We start from the raw sequence: 16,576 nt of genomic DNA, 5'->3' as shown, positions 1-16,576 counted from the left end.
GTTATCTCTTCGGTTATATGAATTATAATTAATATGAAGTCTATTTTATCTCACACTAACACTGCTTAAATACTTTTATTGTTAGCCTTTGCCCAAGATAGCCTTTTCTACTCTGTTACTTTCTGGGTTATTTTTATTTGGGTGTGTCCTTTTATTAAAAGTGAACAAACAAACAAAACATAGATGAAACTGAGAAGTTTTAACCCAATTTGGAGGTACTTTGTTTTAACACAGGGCATGTATTCTTAAGTCAGTTTGAACATGTTAAACACTTTAGCCCATCCCCTTGGTTGTTTTCACTACAGCTTTTGCTGGGCAGTTACCTCTTCTCAGAGAATAAATCAAACATGGAGTCACATGGTCTCCCAACTATCCTAAATTTCCAGTTAGCAGAATCCGACCCACCTAATAAGATTTTAAACCCTCACCAACTGCTTCAACAAACACAACTGATACACATGCTTCTTTTGTAGGGTTTATACCAGGAAAAGCGCTAAAAATTGTTTTCCTTATACACCAGTCTCTCCCAAATTTTAAGAAAATCTTACCTGACACATTTTAGTTGAAACAAGACCAAAGGCCAATGCATGGATTGTGTCATATGACTCATCAAAACATAAAGCACAGTGCTTGCTATATTTTAGTGACTTGACCACACTCAGATTCTTTTTTTTTTTTTTTTCTTTTTTTTTTTCCCTTTTTTGTACTTTTCTGAAGCTGGAAACGGGGATAGACAGTCAGACAGACTCCCGCATGTGCCGGACCGGGATCCACCCGGCACGCCCACCAGGGGCGAGGCTCTGCCCACCAGTGGGGCGATGCTCTGCCCCTCCTGGGCGTCGCTCTGCCGCGACCAGAGCCACTCTAGCGCCTGGGGCAGAGGCCAAGGAGCCATCCCCAGCGCCCGGGCCATTTTTGCTCCAATGGAGCCTTGGCTGCGGGAGGGGAAGAGAGAGACAGAGAGGAAGGAGGGGGGGTGGAGAAGCAAATGGGCGCTTCTCCTATGTGCCCTGGCCGGGAATCGAACCCGGGTCCCCCGCACGCCAGGCCGACGCTCTACCGCTGAGCCAACCGGCCAGGGCCCACACTCAGATTCTTTTCAAGTTTTTTGGCATTGTGCGCTAACCCCTGCAATGACTTTGGCAACAGCAGTGTAGTCATACTGGTAAGTCACTTGTAAATTATATATATATATATATATATATATATGGCCTATCCTATCTATGAAATGATTAAATATGGGTGAGTTTGTTTCTTTTTAAGTGTACAATATGCTAAATCAAGCAGAAAGTGGTGGTTTTTCTGCTAACAATAAGGTGGATATGTATTCTGTTTATTATTATTTTTAAAATACAGTTGGCCCTCTGTATCTGCACCTGTGGATTCAACCGATCATAGATTTAAAATATTTGAAAAAAAAAAATCCCAGAAAGTTGCAAAAAGCAAAATTTGAATCTGCCATGCACTGAGCACTATGCTGAATCCACACAAATGAAAGTGATATGGAGGCATATCCTGCTGTAACTTATATGTAAAAATATGTTATATGCAAATATTACAGTATTTATATAGGGGACATGAACATCTGTGGATTCTGGTATCCAAGAGGGGTGGGGAGGGGACTGGAACCAATCCCCCATAACCAAGGGGCAATTGCAATTAGCTTTATTTATTGAAGTATAATTTACATGCAATAAAATCCATTCATTAAGGGTAAGACTCAATTAGTTTTGCCAAATGTATCCAGTGTGTAACCACCAACACAATCAAGGTAGAAAATATTTCCATCACCCCAAAAGTTCCTTCCAACCCTTGAAATTCATTCTATTCTCCACTCCCCACTAGCTCCATACAATCCTGTTCTATTTTCTGACACTGTACTTCTTTTTTTAGAATTTCACATAAATCATAAGCTATATAACGTCTTCTGTGTCTGGCTTTTTGCAGTTAGCACGCTTTTGAAATTCATTCCTGTTGCTTCATATACAGTAATATCTGGGTTTCCAGTTATGAGTATTGCATACATTTCTCTGTGTGGATACATGTGTTCTTTTCTCTTTGATAAATACCTACAAGTGGGATGAAAGGGCCATATGCTACTTCCATGTTTAACCATTTAAGGAAATGCCAAACTGGTTTCCAGAGGAGCTGTAGCATCATCTGCTCCATACCAGCAGCATATGAGAGTTCTAGTTGCTCTGTATTCTCACCTGAGTTTGGTATTGTATTTTTTATTTTCTCCATTCTAGCAGATATGTAATAGTAGCTCACTGTGGTTTTAATTTGAATTTCTCTAATGACAAATGATGTTAAGCATCTTTTTAAGTGCTTAAATATTCATATATTTTCTTTGGTGAAGTGTCTATTTAAATCTCTTGCTCATTTTAAAAACTGTCTCCTTAATACTAAATGGTTAAACTTTATATATTTGATCAAGTCCCTGCCAGAAAAATGTTTTGCAAATATTTTCTCCCAGTCTGTACCTTGCCTTTTCATTTTCTTAACAAGGTCTTTTGACCAGCAAAAGCTTTTTTTTTTTTTTTTTGTATTTTTCTGAAGCTGGAAACGGGAGGCAGTCAGACAGACTCTCGCATGCGCCCGACTGGGATCCACCCGGCACGCCCACCAGGGGGCGATGCTCTGCCCATCCAGGGCGTTGCTCTGTCCCGACCAGAGCCACTCTAACGCCTGGGGCAGAGGCCAAGGAGCCATCCCCAGTGCCCGGGCCATCTTTTGCTCCAATGGAGCCTTGGCTGAGGGAGGGGAAGAGAGAGACAGAGAGGAAGGAGAGGGGGAGGGGTGGAGAGCAGATGGGCGCCTCTCCTGTGTGCCCTGGCCAGGAATCGAACCTGGGACCTCCGCACGCCAGGCCAACGCTCTACCACCGAGCCAACCGGCCAGGGCCAAAAAGCTTTTAATTTGTGATATAGTGCAACCATAGTTCATGCCTTCTGTGTCCTAAGAAATCTTTGCCTAATTCAAGATCACAAAGATTGTCTATAATTTATTCAAGAAGTGTTTTTTTTGTTTTTTTTTTTACAGAGACAGAGAGAGTCAGAGAGAGGGATAGACAGGAACAGACAGACAGGAATGGAGAGATGAGAAGCATCAATCATTAGTTTTTCGTTGCGTGTTGCGACACTTTAGTTGTTCATTGATTGCTTTCTCATATGTGCCTTGACCGCAGGCCTTCAGCAGACCAAGTAACCCCTTGCTTGAGCCAATGACCTTGGATCCAAGCTGGTGAGCTTCTGCTCAAACCAGTTGAGCCCGTGCTCAAGCTGGCGACCTTGGGGTCTTGAACCTGGGTCCTTCCACATCCCAGTCCGATGCTCTATCCACTGAGCCACCACCTGGTCAGGCTATTCAAGAAGTTTTAATGTTGTGGCGCGTATGTTTAGGCCTATGAATGATTTATAATTAATTTTTGTATACAGAGTGAGGTAAGGGTTAAGGTTCAATATTTTCCCACATGGATATCCAATTGTTTCACAACCATGAGTGGAAAATACTATCCTTTTTCCCTTGAATTACCTTGGTACCTTTGTAAAACATAACAAGTGATCATATACATGTGAGTCTATTTCTGAACTCTCTATTCTCTTTAATCTCACTCATGATTATTTGTAGCTTTATAGTAACTCTAAAAGTCAGGGTAAATTTTCCGATTCTGTTCTTTTTTTTTTGAGAGTGGGGGTGACAGGCAGACAGGAAAGGAGAGAGATGAGAAGCATCAATTCTTTTATGGAGGCACCTTAGTTGTTCATAAATTGCTTTCTTATATGTTCCTTGACCAGGAGGCTCTAGGAGAGTGAGTGACCCCCCCCCCCCTTGCTCAAACCAGCAACCTTAGACTCAAGTCAGTGACCTTGGGGCTCAAGCCAGCAACTATGGAGTCATGTCTATGATCCTGTGCTCAAGCCAGTGACTTCAGGGTTTCAAACCTGGGTCCTCAGCAATCTAGGCCAACACTCTATCTACTGCGCCACCACCTGGTCAGGCTTAATTTTGTTCTTTTCAAATTTAATTTGGCTATTCTTACATCCTTTGAATTGTCATATAAAGTTTAAAATCAACTTATCAATTTCAATAAGATTTATTAATTTCTACAAAATCTGCTGAGATTTTGATACGGATTGAGTTGAATTTATAGATTAATTTGGGGAGCAATGACTAATAATATTCATCTTCCAATCATATACAAGGCATATTATTCCAGTTAGTTGGTCTTCTTAAGTTTCTCTCAGCAACATTATGTAGTTTTCAGTGTAAAGATCTTACATATATTTCTTTTTCTTACTTTCTTTTTTAGGGTGAGAGGAGGGGAGGCAAAGACAGACCCCCACATGCGCTCTGACTGGAATCCACCTGGCAAGCCCAGTAGGGGGCGATGCTCTGCCCATCTGGGGCATTGCTCCATTGCTTAGCAACCGAGCTCTTCTTAGCACCTGAGGCGGAGGCCATGGAGCGATCCTCACCAGCTAGGACTAACTCACTCCGATCGAGGGACAGCTGCAGGAGGGGAAGAGAGAGAGAGAAGCAAGAGGGGGGAGGGATGGAGAAGTAGATGGTTGCTTCTCCTTTGTGCCCTGACTGGGAATCAAACCCAGAACTTCCATATGCTGGGCTGATGCTCAATCACTGAGCCAACTGGCTAGGGTACCATTTATTAAATTTACCCAAACAATTTTCTTTTTTTTTTTTTTTTCTGAAGTTGGAAATGGGGAGGCAGTCAGACAGACTCCTGCATGCGCCCGACCGGGATCCATCCGGCATGCCCACCAGGAGGCGATGCTCTGCCCATCTGGGGCGTTGCTCTGCTGCAATGAGAGCCATTCTAGCACCTGAGGCAGAGGCCATAGAGCCACCCCCAGCGCCCAGGCCAACTTTGCTCCAATGGAGCCTTGGCTGCGGGAGGGGAAGAGAGACAGAGGAAGGAGAGGGGGAGGGGTGGAGAAGCAGATGGGCGCTTCTCCTGTGTGCCCTGGCCGGGAATCAAACCCAGGACTCCTGCACGCCAGGCCGACGCTCTACCACTGAGCCAACCAGCCAGGGCCACAATTTTCATTTTTTTGGTGCTATTATGAATAACATTTTAAATTTAATTTCAATTGTTCATTGCCAGTACACAGAAATCCTGCAACCTTAATCGATTTGCTTACTAGTTCCAATGGCCTTTCTTTGGCTTCCTTAGGATTTCTATCTGTACAACCATGCCATTTGCAAATAAAGACAGTTTACTCTTCAATCTGTATGTTATTCAATTATTTTTCTGCCTATTGCACTAAAACTTCAAGTACAATGATAAACACAAAATGGTAAGCAGAGCAGAAAGTGGGAATTGGCATGCTGTCTACAAAGTGCACATTTAAGTATGACATTTTAAAATTCAATTTAGAAAGAAAGGAAACATATGGCCTGTCCAGGCGGTGGCACAGTGGACAGAGCGTCGGACTGGGATGTGGAGGATCCCGGTTTGAGACCCCAAGGTCGCCAGCTTGAGTGCGGGATCATCTGGTTTGAGCAAGGCTCACCAGCTTGAGCCCAAGGTTGCTGGCTAGAGGAAGGGGTTACTCAGTCTGCTGTAGCTCCCCGGTCAAGGCACATATGAGAAATCAATCAATGAACAACTAAGGAACCACAACAAAGAATTGTGCTTCTCATCTCTCTCCGTTCCTGTCTGTCTGTCCCTATCTGTCCCTCTCTCTGATTCTGTCTCTGCCACAAAAAAAAAAAGGAAACACACGAAGGAGCAGAGAAGCACTGACAACCTAAATGAAAAAGTACACACAAACAAAATCACTCCTGAAACAAACCAACAATTGAAGGGAATCAAATGAGCCACCTTTATTATTACAATTCTTACCACAAACCACTGATATAAACTATCTTAAACATGTGGCACACAAACAGTTGGTCTCTTTCACGCTAAGTACTTAGCCTCTCTTGTATGTTCAAAATGTAAGATTCAGGTTCATATCACATACCAGCATTTGCAACGAGCAACAGGGGCAATTTTCCTCGTTCTATATCATCTTTAATCAGTTTTTCCAAGAGGGCAACATCCTGGGATTAAAAGAAAAACCATAGAAACTTGAGGTAATCAGCATAAAAGTTATACAGTGAAAAATTACAGCTTTCAAAAGAAGCAAAAGACTCTCAAAATTAATCAATCTTGATAATTTTTCTAGTTCCTTTAATCATAGACATAAAAATCAAAGTTTTCCTTGAAGACTAACTATAAAAATCACTTAAAAGGAGCCAACATTCTACAGTTTTAAACATTTATGTTTAAAGAAAATGTTCTCTCAACCTCCCAAAACCAGCCAAAAATGTACTTCTAATATTACTCATTTATGCATCTGAATTAATGTTCAGAAAATCAAACTATCTTGAAAAAAGAAATGCAGAACCCTAAAAGCTATCGCTTTTACTTTGGCTTCAGCATGCAATGGGAAGATCAAAGCAATAAATGAATAAGTTAATAATTATCTGGAGGCCGCAAACAGAACTTCAGCTGAAAGGAAGGCAAGTTTCCAAACACAATTCCCTATTATTTTACAATCCAAAAAGAGAACTCACCATCTGATGCTGGGATCCGAACATAGTGTTGCAGGGCACACGAGACAAGCAGGGGAAGGGCAAGCCGAGCTGTATGAAGAAACATGCAATTTTACAAGAAAGCTCTTTGTTACCATTCACGTATGCCCTTGAAAGACTGTGGCTAAGACAAGTCACAATTATTCTTTTCGAACAATGTCTCTCCTTAGGAACTCTTAATATTATAAACAGATGTTAAAGTACATCTAGAAAGTTAAGTCAAAGGAGGGTGAATTTCCAGGAGCTGAGAAATGTCTTATAAGAAGGCAGAGACTATGGAAAATTTTCTAAATGAGTCAACTAAATGAGTAACTATCAATTCATTTTCTAAATGAATAACTATACCCAAAACAAACAAAACAAAACAAAAAAACCACACACTTTTCTAAACTAGAAACAACTGAACCCTGAACATTAGGGGGATGATTTAGGGTCCTTCCTTCAAACATTAGTAATACCAGCTAAAGGCATTCAAAGTGTACCTTATTTTTATGGGTCCACCCACTCCTAAATATCAATAAATGTGGACTAGCAGATGTATGTATCTTAAGGGAAATGAAGTCTGTGTTATAAAGGAAATAATTGTCAGATTTTATATTCTTCACTTTTAGCTTCGAAATCCTTGAGGAAATTATAGTTTTAGAACTTTTTCAACAGTTGCAGCCTGTTGTTCTATATAACTAAGACTTGGTAGAATTTAACAACCAACAATTTAACAAGCACTTTATTCACACTCTTTCCCCCTTAAAGGATTTATCTTCTAAATTACGAAAGTAAAACCTAAGCAAAACACACAAGATTATCTTAAATGTGAAAATGCCCCCACATAGGCCACCAATCCGCCACCATTAACAGGTTAGAATGTAACCTTTCAGACATTTTCTAGGTATAAATATATTAATATAAATATATTTTTCTAGGTATAAGAATACTCATTAAAGCATGTTAGTACTTTTTAAAACATGAACATATACATACTGTTCTGTCACCTGCCTTTCTCACTTAACAGCATACCATCACACATCTTTTGAAGATAGGACTGCTGTCCCAAGACAGCCTCAGGTCTATAAAAGCCTGTCCCACAGTGGGTATTCCATAAGTAATTTGTTTCATGTTTCTATAGGAATATTACAAAACTCCCCTCCCCTTTTTACACCCTATGAGAAGGTAAACTTATAGTTGCTTCACTTTCGTTGTTTATTGATTGCTTCTTTTACATGCCTTGATGGGGGGGGCCTTAAGCCAAGCCAGTGAACCCTTACACAAGCCACTGGCTATGGGCTTCAAGCCAGCGACCTTGGGCTCAAGCCAGTGACCCTAGGATCATGTTGATGATCCCACATTCAAGCCCAAGAGCCGAGCTCAGGGTTTTGAATTGGGCCCTCAGAGTCGTAGCCAACACTTAATCCACTGTGCCACCACTGGTCAGGGAGGACATAATTTCTTGCCACTAGTGACCACAACTCAGAATCAATCTAAGTCCCTAAATTTCCCCCATCTATCTCCCCAGGGCTCCTCCACCTTAAAAAAGACGAACCCTCAATGCTAAGGGTTTTACTTTAAAACATTCTTGGCCAAGAACTTCATTTCTGGTCTCAAGTTAGCCCCCAAATTGTGCTACATGCACTATGAACTTTAAAAATGGTAATGCTCTTTGATCTAGTAATTCTAGATGGACTCTGAAAATCTGAGAAATATAATCCTAAATATATTGTAGGAAAAGCTTTATGCACAATGATGTCCATAACAACATTATACAAAAAGCATTAACACTGGTCATAGAAATAGTCATAGAAAGCAAAGAATGCAAACACTCTACTTGTCCAAAAGGGAAACAGTTAAAACACTACACACACACTTGAAGGGTATTATGAAAACATTAAAAATAAACTCCACTTCAAGGCCCTGGCCAGTTGGCTCAGTGGTAGAGCATCAGCTTGGCATGTGGATGTCCTGGGTTTGATTCCCAGTCAGAGCACACAGGAGAAGCATCCATTTACTTCCCACCCCTCCCCCTCTCATTTCTCTCTTTCTCTCTCTTCTCTCTTAAATGAATAAAATTAAAAAAAAAAAAAGTAAAAAAATTAAACAACACTTCAAAGAACTGTTAAAACATGATATGCACCTGCTATAATAGTAAGTGAAAAAGCCAGATATAACCATGAAATAACACATATATTGTCTTGCTTAAAGTCTGGAGAGAAATAAAATAAAATGTTGATTGTGGTTCCCTTTGGGCAACTAAAAAAAGTACACATCTAAATTCATTAATATTATATATTTATATATTTTCTTCTAATGACAAAACAAGCATATAAAAAACCCCATCTTTCTTTTCAGTTGAAAGAACAGCAGCTAAAGAAATGGGTCTATATACTTTAAAAAGTTCCAAGACAGAACAAAACATCTAATCTTTAAAATGTCCACCTATACCACATTACCTGATTACAGAGGTACTGGCCCAGGCCAGGCCTAGCAGCAGCACTAAGATATATAACAGGTTTCTTGTTATATAACACATTGAACCCATCCACTACAAAGTCTTCGTAGCGAGAATGAATGGCAAGCCTGCAGATCTTTGCAAGTCCTTCTCTCTCTTCTTCATGGAAGTAAGCACTGCCATTTTCATACCTGTTAAGAGACACCCATATATAATTATGTTCTTAGCTCTGGTTAACTCTGATTTTATGTCCCTATTTTGTAATCTTGGAAGTAATTCCTTTCTCAGCCTAGAAACTATCACCTAAATGAGTCAAAGGGTCTAGGAAACTCATCTTAGACGGCTGAGAACTCCTTGCAGCTGGAGGTTATAAAGAACAGAAGCAATGACCCTTCATCCATACCCAACCCCATAAAAAGCAGCAACTATGAAAGTCAATAGTGCACAGGAGTCCCTCAATATAAAAAGACTGAACATCATGGGTCTGGCTTATTCTACAAGAAGGCTAGCACTTAATAATGGATCTTAGCAGAGTTTAAGCTCTAAAACATCCAAAGTAAATAAAATTGTCAAAAATGCTAGTCAGGCTAACTTTTGCTTTCACTATTATCACTATTTTACTCTTCTTAATCTCCTAAAGGAGGGAGAGAGAATTTCAACTACAGGTTTTAGATTTTTATTAGAAGAAAATTTCCCCTTTGCAATATACTTAGGCCAACTTATACTCTCACTAGGCCAACTTCTTTCCCAACATCTAAAAGTGAGTCGCCCAAGTTAAATGTTCCAATGTTAGGCAAACATTCCTTTTCCATAAAAGTAATGACACAAACAATACTACTGGTCCTATGACTTCTACTGAATCCTTAATCTGCTATAATTCTTTAAGAATGCCATCACTATCACAATTAAAGCACATTTCAATTTTGTAACACATACTCATCTTCCTTAAGACAGCATTTCCTTTCTATTAAAGTATAAGCTATTACTTTGGTTAAAAATATTTTAACCTGTTTCACTGCTCTATCTGCTATTTACATATGCCAATTAGCAATTCTAAAAATAAGAAACTGCTGACATTATCCAACATGCATGTGCTTATATTCTCAGCTCTTTTATGGATATTAACTCATTAACTCATTTAATCCTCACAATAATGCTGTGAAATGGATAGTAATGTTATCCCCCCCTTTAGTAGATGAGGAAACTGAGGCATGGAGAGGTTAAGCAATCCTTCCAAAAGAAGGGGAAGGGGCAGATCTGAACTCAGGGGAGAGAATTCCAGAAAACATTTGTCAAAGTCTATACCCAACTCACAGATATCTTTATCGGAAACTAAAAATTTAAGAGTCTTTACCTGAAAATTCTGCACAGCCATAATGTAGTGTCTGAAAGTATCCTAGTGGTAAGTTTTCTCAGCTTCTCTTTGTCCAGAGTTGATATATAAGCTCCCAAACTATGTCCCAACAAAGCTATATGACCTTGTTCTCCAATATTTTGGATTCTGTTAATCAAAATTCATGAGATTAAAAAAAAATTATTAGTGCCTGACCAGGTAGTGGTAAAGTGGATAGAGCATCGGACTGAGATGTGGAGGACCCGGGTTTGAGACCCCGAGGTCGCCAGCTTGAGTGAGGGCTCATCAGGTTTGAGCAAGGCTCACCAGCTTGGACCCAAGGTTGCTGGCTCGAGCAAGGGGTCACTAGGTCTGCTGTAGCCCCCAGGTCAAGGCACATATGAGAAATCAATCAATGGACAACTAAGGAACCGCAATGAAGAACTGATGTTTCTCATCTTTCTCCCTTCCTGTTTGTCTGTCACTACCTGTCCCTCTCTCTGACTCTGTCTCTGTCACAAAAAAAAAATATTAGTAAAAACATAAAGAAATAAAACTTTGAGAGTATTCTACAAAAATTTCTGTGAGACTGAAAATCCACTTAATGGCCTAAAGGCACAAATTCACATAAATTTAGAAAATTCCATGCCTATAAGAGATTGATAGTATGGGGAACAAAAATATTTTACAAATTACTTTATAGGAGACAACTGTCTTTTTTATTGAATATCTATTAAATATACAAGCTGGTTAGCCCACACTCAAGCTGGGTGAGCCTGCGCTCCAGCTGATGACCTCAGGGTTTTGAACCTGGGTCCTCAGCATCCCAGGTCGATGCTCTATCCATTGTACCATTGCCTGGTCAGGCCAAATAGCTCCTAAAGAAAATTCCTTGTGTACTGATATGCAGTGAACTACAAGACATAAACAAAAAGAAAAATAAGGCACAGAACAATTTATGTACTATAGGGGATAAGTAAAGACATTTTGCTTGTGCATACATACATATAAAATACCTCTGAGAATATACAACACCGTCTGTCTCTAAGGAGAATAAGATAGAGGTAAGAAAAAAGAACTGCCTTTGTGTACCCTTTTTATTTTTGAAATCTGAAACAGGAGAATGTGTTACTTATTCCAAAAAGTTAAATTTAAAATTATTAAAAGAAAATGAAATTTCGAATAAATAGCTAAATAGATGAAAATAAAAATAAAGCAAATGGATGATTCACAGACAACGTGTCCTGCCACCAATCAATTCAGCTCCAGCAATTCTTAGCAATCAGAAGCAGAAAAGCACAGAACAATTGTTCTTTGGTCCTCTTACTAGCCCCTCCTAAAGACATGATACCATAAAAACTACAGGATTTAGTTTTAGTAAATGCCTTCCTTTTACGAAATGAATTATCTAAAATATATAAATGTCTTTCTGAAGAGAAAAAAATGAGCATCCCCTTTATATCACATGTAACTCTGAATGAAACAACCTTATTAGTTTAGCAACTCATAAGAATGCAATCACTTCCAAAATCAAGACCATATAATATTGTCAAAGAGAAGCTGCCAACCGTTCTCCATTACCGGGCACTCTGGGGCTCCTCTTCTTCATCTCCATGCATCAGATTCTGAACTAACTGGAGGATGCTCACCATATCTTGCCCACTGCAGAATAAAAAAAAGAGTTGACGGACAGGTGGAAGTAGCACACATCCCCCAACAGTTTCTATTTCTCTCATTCAAACTAGCTTTGGTAAGTTATTTTAATTAAGTAAGAATGTGTTGGAGATATAGTACACATCTTTTAAAAACAAACATCAAGTTATTAGCTGGAATTTTGAATATAATCTTACCTGTAATAGTTTAAATCTTTTACTTAAATCTGAAAGTGAAACTTTACACTTCACCAATATTGCTTAAACAGTTTCTATCTGTTCACTTGAATCCTGGAGAATAAGCACATCATAAGAGCCAAAACAGTCCTTATAAGATGCTGAAGGTCACAGAAGCAGCAAGAATACTCCAATGCCACTGGTATATCTACGTAATTTCCCTCCATGCCAGCATCTTGTCTGTCTGTTCTAACAGACTTAAACATGTAATGTAATGAAAGCATAATTTATTACCACCTCTTCCCCAAGCTTGGAAACTGGAAATCTGCTTAGATTAAGCAGTGTTTTTCAACCACCAGTCTGCCAAAAATATTGGCCCAGTTCACAAAAGATTTAACCACCCTGATGTTGTATTAACTCTTTTGTGGAAGGGCATGAAATTTCTGGTGGACCAGCTTAGAGTATAAACAGATTTACTTTTATTCAAGATAGGTTACTAAGCGCTCATCACGTGAGTTAGTGAAAACTTCCGGAAAGAATGCGAATGGCTAAAGGAGTAAGCAATGTCAGACTGAACACATACAATGTGAAAACAGCATTGCTTCATTAACGAGAATATGACTAATAAAAAAGCACTCTTGCCTGACCAGGCAGTGGCGCAGCGGATAGAGCATCAGACTGGGACATAGAGGACCCAGGTTCAAAACCTGAGGTCACTGGCTTGAGTGAGGGCTCATCAGCTTGAGCGTGGGTTCACTGTCTTGAGCATGGGATCACAGACATGACTCCATCGCTGCTGGCTTGAACCCAAAGGTCACTGGCTTGAAGCCCTAGGTCACTGGCTTGAGGAAGGGGTCACTCGCTCTGCTGTAGCCCCCCCATCCATCAAGGCACATATGAGAAAGCAATCAATGAACAAATAAGGTGCCACAACGAAGAATTGATGCTTCTCATCTCTCTCCTTTTCTGTCTGTCCGTCCCTATCTGTCCCTGTCTCTCTCGCAAAAACAAAAAACAAAACAAAACAACAAAACAAAACAATGCCCCAATAACCATCCTCCCTGAGGTGCTGACCTTTACAGGAGAGGGGCTCTGATCCTTAAACACTGTAGAGATTAGGCCCTGTACTTAGCCACATGACCTTGGCCAAGCTATTAAAACTTAAGCCCCCACATTAAGGAATTGTGAGAATGCAATCAGACAGTGCATGTAAAGCATTTAATGCTATGCCTGGCATAATGTATCTCAGATGTTGGCTATAAGCACAATAAGTGTGAACATGACTGACCAGTAATGTTAATGCCCTCCCATTCTGAGAACTACCAATGGTCTTGGTGGTATCTCCTCTAGGAAAACTTCTGTGGGATCAGTAGACTGTTTTAATTCCCTTCAGGAAATTTATTGTATAATGAGATTTATAGGACTAGGTTCCTCTTCTGCCCTGGAGAACACGCTGCACATCTAGAGGGCCTCAAATCAGTACCATTCAAGCTATCAGTAGGAGTGGCTATTTAAAAATATTAGTTTCTGAATGTGTTGGATGTGACATTTATTGGCACACTGTGATCCTTCCTCTACACTTTTCTTTTGCAACTTTGTACATATTTATATTCAGGTCAAAGGACAATTTAAGGGAGTTGTACTGTTTACCTATATGCAGTTTCCTGGTTATAAAACAAAAAAAATAAGCTTGTATGAGGGAAGCTGGGCTGAAATTTTAATTACAAAATGCATGCTAACATCCTATGAAAATTTTAGTCAGATAACTACTTATATTTCTGATATTTTTCCTGCCAGCTCAAACCACAAACAATTGACAAATTTGCTTTAGTTACAAAAAAACAAATCACTCTGCCAATAAATGGTTAAAGTTGACATTTTCCTTTCCTTTTACCATATGATAAAAATAATAAATCTTATCAAATTAAAATAGCTCTCACAGTAAAGTTCAGTCTACCATACAGATTACAGGTTTCAAGGATAAACTAAGTACGACAGTTGAATTCGAACTAGAAGTTTGTGCACTGCTTTTGATTCATGACATGGTATTAAGTTCTGAACACAAGGGGGAGAAGCAGGCAGGTTCACAGCACTGTCACCAACCAGCCAGTGGCATTTCAGTTTTCTACTGTTACATTGCTCCTAACTCTAAATTTGCTTTTTGCTCATTAAAACTAAAATTAAATCAATGATGAAAAAATCTTAAAGAAAATGCATACCCTAACTAAAGGTAGTTTCTTCATTTCCACCTACCTGCCTTGGAGTGGCCCTGGAATATCCCCTGATAAGAGCTTCTTTCCATTTTCTTCCTCTGTTCTTCTAATTTAAAGAAAATAAAAACTGTTCACTTTATCATATCAAATTTTTAACATTTGAGTATGCAAACATGTGGTGATGTTACCTATAATCTCTTAATTGATGTAAACTTTAAAAAACATTTATCACATCTCTTCCTCATTTCCCCCACCCCTGGCCTCTAGCCCCCAATTTGGGGTATAATTTGAGTTTCAGGAAAAGAACGTGAAAAAAATAACACCTCACCCCATTCTTGGTTATGACCTGTATGACCTCAAAATATAGTAAGAAATATTTATAGATTCATATCAACATATTAAGTAAATGAAACTCTTAATAGGCAGAACTTAAAATTATGTCCTGCCCCTCAATTTCAAAATCCTTTAATTACAAAGGACAAATACCAACTTTATAGCCAACAGAAGCTAAGCGTGACATTCTGAAACCCAGAGGTGTTTTTAATAGCAGGAAACCAGTGCCACCAGTTTCATAACAGGTTGAATATGTTTAACAGGGTCACTTCTGTTTCACAGGCTCACCTCTGACTGTCCTCTAGCATCTTCATAGCCTCCTTCAAGTTTTTTCCCATTTCAGCTAATGTAGAGTCTGCTATCTAGGAAACAAATTTTAGAAAGGTTCAATTTTGATAATTCCTATTACTTTTACAGTAGAATTTATCCAGGAAAACAAAACACATGGATTTATTATAAAGTACATGTTTAAGAATTCCAATAGTACAAACGTGTAAAAAAGTCTACCAGTTCCATACCCCACAGGAAGCCACTTTTAAGTCTGACATATATCTTTCCAAATTTCCACCTTACTTATATGCACCTCTGCAATTTGCTGCTTTTTTTTTTTTTACTTTATAGTGAATATAGTTCCACATTAGCATGTCACTCCATTTTTCTCAGAGGTGACACCTTATTCCATTCTATGGATGTGCTATCATTTAACCAGTCCTGAATGAATAGACCCTTAGGTTATTCACTCTTTGGAGCAAGGTTCAGAGAAGTGTACAGTATGCTCTTCATTTTACTGTTGTAATATGCTGAAAAATGCCCCCTCAAAGAGATGCACCCCCTAATCACTGGAACTTGTGAATGTTACCTTATATGGCAAAATCTTTGAGATGTAATCAGTTTAAGGTTCTTGCAATTGCAAGATTACCCTCAATTACCCAGGTGAGCCCTAAATGCAATCACATGTATCTATCTATACACGAGAGAAGCAGAGGGAGACTTACAAACACATACACACATACTTACACACACTCACACACACACACACACACACGAACACTATGTAAAAATGCAGCAGAGGGAGATTTAAAGATACTTGTCTCAAAATTCTGGTAATGGGGCACAAACTTAGGAAGCGGTGCTGGCAGGCAACATAAACTGGAACAAGAAAGCAAGGAACTCTCTCCAGAACCTCTGAGGAAGCGCAGCAGCCCTGACAACACCTTGAGACAAACATTTCAAATTTCGGCCTCCAGAACCGAGAGGGCATACATTTCATTGTCCTAATCCACCGTTTTGTGTTAATTTGTTACAGCAGCTAAAGGAAACTAAGACATTCATAAATCTGCAAGTGCTTTCACAAACGGAAGCTCACACAAGCTAGTAATAGGGATTGGCCCCAGAGAAGAGAACTGCAAGGAGGGACACAGAGGTGAAAGGAATCTTTTCAGTATCAATTGTATATCTATCACCCAATAAAGAACAAAACAAAACAAAATGTCTAAAATTCTTGCAGAATTAAAACACACATACTCATTTTTCTTTTCTTCTTCTTAATCTCTGTAGCAATTTTTAGGCAATTTTATCTCCTCGAATCTCCATATAGTATGAGCTGAGTTATAAATAGTTCCAGAAGCTCTCCTGTTCCACTCTCAGTCTTGAAGTGTATTTATCGTCTTTTCTTCTCATACTGCCCTCTTGAACATAGCACTATCTTATTCAGAGTAGGTGTGCAGTAAGTTGTATTACATTTGGTATCGCATTACTACCTCACTGTGTGCCCTATTTCTATAGGTCCTGTGAAGAACTGCAGCTTCAGATTCCCCCATCTGAGTCT

At 39.3% G+C, this 16,576-nt stretch overlaps 1 protein-coding gene across 1 annotated transcript in view; it reads right to left on the bottom strand.

The window, feature by feature from the left end:
- PDXDC1 (pyridoxal dependent decarboxylase domain containing 1) overlaps positions 1 to 16,576 on the bottom strand; it is a 56,838-nt gene that overhangs the window by 26,089 nt on the left and 14,173 nt on the right. Inside the window, exons 2-8 of the mRNA XM_066274790.1 lie at positions 15,037 to 15,110; positions 14,456 to 14,521; positions 11,955 to 12,035; positions 10,395 to 10,541; positions 9,042 to 9,231; positions 6,583 to 6,651; positions 5,988 to 6,066 (exon numbers count right to left, since the gene is read on the bottom strand). Of these exons, the coding sequence (XP_066130887.1) occupies positions 5,988 to 6,066; positions 6,583 to 6,651; positions 9,042 to 9,231; positions 10,395 to 10,541; positions 11,955 to 12,035; positions 14,456 to 14,521; positions 15,037 to 15,110 (706 nt within the window). The remainder of the gene's footprint in view (positions 1 to 5,987; positions 6,067 to 6,582; positions 6,652 to 9,041; positions 9,232 to 10,394; positions 10,542 to 11,954; positions 12,036 to 14,455; positions 14,522 to 15,036; positions 15,111 to 16,576) is intronic.

This window comes from Saccopteryx bilineata, chromosome 4 (genome assembly GCF_036850765.1).
Source record: "Saccopteryx bilineata isolate mSacBil1 chromosome 4, mSacBil1_pri_phased_curated, whole genome shotgun sequence".
Lineage (NCBI taxonomy): Eukaryota > Metazoa > Chordata > Mammalia > Chiroptera > Emballonuridae > Saccopteryx > Saccopteryx bilineata.
Note: the sequence above shows the minus strand (reverse complement) of the source record. Positions and strands in the feature narration are given on the sequence as shown.